The sequence below is a fragment of the Belonocnema kinseyi genome, chromosome 3, assembly GCF_010883055.1.
Source record: "Belonocnema kinseyi isolate 2016_QV_RU_SX_M_011 chromosome 3, B_treatae_v1, whole genome shotgun sequence".
Classification (NCBI taxonomy): domain Eukaryota; kingdom Metazoa; phylum Arthropoda; class Insecta; order Hymenoptera; family Cynipidae; genus Belonocnema; species Belonocnema kinseyi.
In genome coordinates this window covers 79369193-79375011 of record NC_046659.1, presented here as the reverse complement: position 1 = coordinate 79375011, position 5819 = coordinate 79369193, and the positions used below count along the sequence as shown (strand labels likewise).

Here is a 5819-nt window from a genome sequence, read left to right as displayed (position 1 = left end):
TGCATCAAAAAGCAATATTAATCACATTCAGATCATACAAAATAAATTACTTAGACGTATCACAAAGACCCCTAGATATACCAAGAACTCTGTCCTTTACAGAGAATTTCAATTACCTTACATCTCAGAGTATATTCAGAAAACCGCCACTAAATTTTATGAATCTACATCATTATCACCTTTTGAACATATCTCCTCTCTAGGGAAATATAATTTTGATCCTCTCCGCAAACATGAGATGCCAAAAGACTTCCTCATGAAATAAGTCAAGCAGAACTTTCATTTTCGACCCCTCTACCTCTTTCCCACTCTTCTTCTCTACTTTACTTTACTTTCCTTGATAAAATAAATGATTGGATTTCGCGGTTTTTTCCCACTTGCCGGCTTTTTTCCACATATAATAAACGTCACTTTAAATTCATGCCATGTCAAATTTCTCTCAGATCGTGTAATAATGCCCAAATGGATAACACAAGAGGGATCGATGGTTGGGGTCCCCTCATCCCCACCCCCTTTTTCCTTTTCCTAACAAAGCATAATTACCTGGAGTAGAGAATACCGTGACCAACATGGCACAAATTTTGGGGAGTTTGGTTAATATTCCACACGGATGTTTGGGGAATTTTCCCCAAAATGTGTGGAAATTAGCATCAGCACAAATTCAGGGAAAATTCCCCAAGAAATTTTTTACAGTGTAATTTCTTCGGAACAATTGTATTATCATATGACCCCTGCTAGTACCCGATCAGGCCCCGACTAGAATAAGACGGGTCACCTAACTAGCCCCCGACTAATCTACCGTGACGCTACTGGTCGGGGACTAGTTAGATGACCCGAATAACCCCCGACTTAAAGTGGGGTCAACTGGTCGGGAGCCAGACTAGTTCCTCATTTGAATTTCTACACGGGTTGTGAATAAAGCTACGTTAATGGTCCTAGAGAAAAAATTGCAGTGCAGGAAATTTTGCGTAAATATTAAAAAAAATAAACATCTAGCCAACATAGGATAAGAGTTAATGACTCTTTAAAAAACGCATTTTGTTGGTATTTTCAGCCAAAAAAGTTTGGTTTAAATACTTTGTTTCGTTCATATCCTTTGAAAAAACGGTCACAGGATAAAATAAAAAGGGGTCTGCATGTACTGGAAAATTTTCTGCAACCGTATGTATTTGTGCATTTTGGTGGTATATATACATAACTTGATGGGACGATTTTACATAATTTTTTGTCATCAAAAACTGTAAACATAAGAAACTGGCAATAATTTTTATACGTATACAAAACGTATTTATGTTGAAAAATTCAGATTTCGTAATATGCGCACGACCCGTAAACTAAATGTTTAAAAATCGAGACGTTGGTATGACGTAAATATATTTTTTTTCATAAAGGAAAATTCATTCTTATTAATGCGAATTTGGATCAGTTCCAGTTATTTTGTATCTTCTGCAGCAATATATTTGTTTTTTAATTTTTAAACTTTTCTCTATCAGTATTTCTTATCATACAAGGGAAACCAACCTGTAGTAGATAATGATCCTATAATCGATAATTATTTATTAAACGCAGAAATATGTGACTAAAATAAAAAATTATAATTATAATATACTAACATGTATCGTGCCTAACTATTAATTGCATACAGTTTATTATTTTACTTGGATTGGTTTTTACAATTAAAGATCATTCATTGTAGGATCTTTATCTAATGTAGAATGGTATCTCTACTAACTATCAGAGGAGTAACAATAAGTAGGATTCCATTTTATCTTGAATCATGATAATTTCTTGGTTATTTAAAAATGCGAGAAAAATAAGTTTTAAAAAATCACCGTAGACCCATGAAAAAATCCTAAAACGAAATGATTTTTTATGATATACCATCTTACAAAATAAACTAGAGAAATTATCTTGAAGTATTGATTAAAAAAACATAGGCATATAAGCAATTGTACCTACTTTAATTTCTTTCATTGCTAAATCATCATTTTCTACTATGATAAATAGTTTAGAAAAATACATATATTAAAAATATATAACAAGAACATTACATTAACATTTTATATAATTGTTTCTTTTTCTGAGTAAGGATTTCCGCATTCTCTACCTTTAGGGGATTTTTCGCAGTACTAGCCAAAGCCTTTACTTTAAAGTTTCTTTTTTTAAGGTCGTTAAATCAAAAATTAATTTTGGAAGAGTAATAGTGGATTCCTAATTCAAGTAAGCAAAACAAATAACAAAAGTTTTGTAAGTTATTTTCGACAGCACAGGAAAATTCATAGCGCCATTCTCCACAAAACGTTGAAGTAGGCTGCGGACGATCGGATTACCTGAATTAAAAATGGAGATTTATTATTTTACTAGAAATTTAATATGGAAATTTAATTATTTTAATTAATGGAAAATAATAAAGTCTACTCACAGAACTAAAAGTGTTCATAGACAATGTAATTATTTTCCCAGCGGTAAGTTTGGCTGGATTATGTGATATCCTGATCACAGGAATGATGTCAAGACTTACACTTCTTGGCAAGTTGTACCACCTTATCATGTATGCAGATTGTCCAACTTTCGCGGCCTGTAAAATATTCTTTAATCTTACTTCTCTGTGAATAATAGAAATGCACATTTGAATTTTTAGTGCTATATTTAATCGTTAATATTCACAAAAAAAAGGTTACTTTTGAACCAAATTTGTAGTATAAATTATTATGTGGTTGTTTGAAAAATATTTTGTATTTTAAAACATATACCTGTGATGTTAATAGTTCCCCAATGTAACAGTATATAAAAATATTAAAAATAAAAGATAGCAATATAAGGCTATACGTCGTGACTGAAGTTATGTCCGATTGTTTCCATTCCTGTGATAAAAGTAAAATTTTCTGATAAACAATAGCCTATATAAGTTATTATTTAAAAATTCCTAGTAATAAATTAGTTACAATAAGGTAATAACATTGAAATCTTCAAGCTCATATTCTATATAATAGAACTTTCAAAATTCTTATCACCTTTTTTCAAAATATTTCTAAACTTATTTTTATATTAGAAAGTCACACTTTTCTACGAAAAACCGTATTGCAAAAAAATTTATTTCCTACCGTAATTATATAATAACCCAATAAGCACAAATTTAGTGTACAACCGAACACTTCGATCAGGCACACTTCACACAACAAGTCCTCCAATCGAGAAACAAAACTGAAAATGAAAATCTTTATAAATTTGGATTTTAGTTATTTAGTTTTGCAAATAAACATTCGTTTTCATTGACAATCTTACTTCTTTAAATTTTGTTCAAAAACATCTTTGGCATAACATTGTAAATTAATAAAAGATTTCTCACCTAAGAACTCTCAAATGTCGATCAACAGTAACTTTTAATCTTTCACGCACAGATTTGTGTTTTTGTTTATCCCCACTAACAATATCATGTAAAAGAAGCATAACAACGTCGAATTGTCCACATGCATGTAAAGCCAAAACCGCTGCAAAGCTAAATGCTGAAACAGTCGCAGAATATTCCACAAATCCCGTGATAAGATGAGCAGCAAAAACAATTTCATAGATTGGACTGTAGCCATTCGTAAAAAAGGTACCAAAAACTGGCGCTGGATATGGTTTAATTGTGATATTCTTTTCCGTTACAATGGCTTCAGCTATAAAAGGTCTCAAAAAATGAAACCAGAAACCACCACAGTACATAAAAATTGCACTCACAATCGTCAAATAATCTCCAAATTTAGCATTTTTCGTCATGACTTCTACCTGCTCTTTATCTTTTATTTGTTTCCAATCTTCTTGTATGTGGCTCAAGCATTTTTCTAACCCCTTCCCGCGATACATTAATAATGTGTATTTTGAAATACACATTAATAGAAAACTCGTTGGTCCTGTAAGTTTCACTTTTTGTTCTAAATCTTTCATTACTAAGGACCCATGAAGGACACTTGAAATAAAGACAAAACTCAAGAGAAAACAGCATGTGAAGTTTAGAATAAATTTCATAATTTTTTGAATTGGTGAAAACCCCATTGGCCAAAGACCTATTAAGAGGCTAATTGCGCGGCAACCTCTTACTGAGTATTTTAAAAAACTTTCGTGAAATTTATTCGACATTTTCAAACGTACTTTCTGTAAAGAAATTATATATTATGATTGTTCGTAGTCGCGTTTGATACTAAAGGCTATGACGACTCACATCAAAAAGTTATCCTCTGATGGGATATATGTGCGCTTGCGTGTCTTATTGTTCATGAGGATTGATTCCCTTTTCATGTATCATTGCAATTACCACGAATAGAGGAGTGGTTTACCAGAGACTAAAAGACTATTTGTTTTCTATAGTTGTGATGCGAGGAAAAACTAAGTCAACAGTTTCCTAATTTTACTAATATGAAACATTTAGAAGTATGTTGGCTTGTCAGGCATTACATCAATTACCTTTGATGATTTTAAATCTTCAATAACTTTATAATTCCTTAAAAGATAAAAGATTACTGTGAAAAAAAAACTATTTTTCTTGTAGATTTCAATTTAGGAAAATTGGATTTAGTCACTAAGTATTTCTTCATCGCAAAATATTTTCGTAATTATCTTTAGTTTATTCTTGTTTCTAAAAACCACTTACGAAACATATATCTTATTCAAATATAATTTCCCTCATTCTCCAGTTTATGGGAAACTTTGAAACCTTTATTGATTTTGTTGCAGTCGTCGTCATTATATACGGCATATCTTTCTTCAAACAAATTCTTTTTTTTTAATTGACAATTTTCTAGTTTATACATGAAATCGAGAGTGTACACATTTCTAACTTTAGGGCGGGCCTTCTTCTGCATAGTCACCGACCGTTAAAAAATCTTATTAGGGTTTATTTTCTTATAATTTTAATCCAAATGTTTGTAAAATTTAATGTATTTAACTTTCAGCACAATTTTTTAGAAAATTTTATTTAGAAAAAATTGGAACTTAGACGGGCAGTATTGAAACTCAAAAGTTTAACAGAAATCTGAATTGAAATATGCTAAATTTTCTTGTATATTAAATGTTTTGACATTCCTTAACAATTAAACTATCTTATTTCAAAGTAATTAAATTAGAAAAGCTATATATCTTAAATTGAAAGTTGAAATTATTAGAAATTTCATCATTAAAAAAATTTTTAATTTAATTAAATGTTTATTTTTGTTAATTTCTTTCAATTTAAAGAGCTTTGAATTTCTTCAAATGTAGATAAAGTTGGATTGAGTATCTTTCAAAATATATACTTTACTATAATAGGCCATTAAATCAAAGAGCTATATTTCTAATTATACAATATATGATTAGAGAAATATCAAGATTCACAGTATTGAATCGACGCTAATTTAATAACCGCGAATATATTTTCTCCAAAGAACATTTTTTTGACTTTGAACTTTGAGGTTACCTTACATAGTATTTATTGGATAAATCAGTCAAAATTCTTTGCTGATTTGCATTCAACTTTATGAGGTAAAGAAAAAATCGCCCAACAAATTATCTACAAATATATTTTTTTCTTTATTTGATCAACTTGATTCAGAATAGTCGTTGAACATAGAAAATGTATAATTTTTAGTACAGTAAAACTCTTCTGTAGCACCGATTTTGGGGCTGACGGTGAGTGGGAACTAACTCACTATAGCTCGCTCTGGTTTTCTTAGGCAAGCGGCAAACCCCCAAAAAGTCGGTTAGAAACACGAAAGTGTGACCAGATTCTTACAACAGGCTAGAAATGGTCTATCTTTATGTTTTCGAGGGTGCTGAATCCGAATATGGTATTTATTTTTTAT

General features: G+C 30.6%; 1 protein-coding gene across 1 annotated transcript; it reads right to left on the bottom strand.

Annotated features, from left to right (window-relative positions):
* Positions 1-2139: 2139 nt before the first annotated feature.
* On the bottom strand, positions 2140-4122 carry LOC117169894 (putative odorant receptor 92a). Its single transcript, XM_033356403.1, has 5 exons — positions 3350-4122; positions 3105-3204; positions 2754-2864; positions 2423-2578; positions 2140-2330 (listed from the first exon to the last, which is right to left on the bottom strand). Exons 1-5 carry the CDS (start codon positions 4120-4122, stop codon positions 2277-2279), a joined length of 1194 nt encoding a protein of 397 aa, XP_033212294.1. The 3' UTR covers positions 2140-2276.
* Positions 4123-5819: the final 1697 nt, after the last annotated feature.

What these genes read in the sequence shown, in the direction of transcription:
- LOC117169894 (XM_033356403.1), bottom strand. Translation starts at nt 4,122, where the DNA reads ATGTCGAATAAATTTCACGAAAGTTTTTTAAAATACTCAGTAAGAGGT. An exon ending in CGACATTTGAGAGTTCTTAG is followed by an intron (nt 3,205 to 3,349) that starts GTGAGAAATCTT and finishes TTTCATTTTCAG; the next exon opens with TTTTGTTTCTCGATTGGAGG. An exon ending in CTATGAACACTTTTAGTTCT is followed by an intron (nt 2,331 to 2,422) that starts GTGAGTAGACTT and finishes TTTTTAATTCAG; the next exon opens with GTAATCCGATCGTCCGCAGC.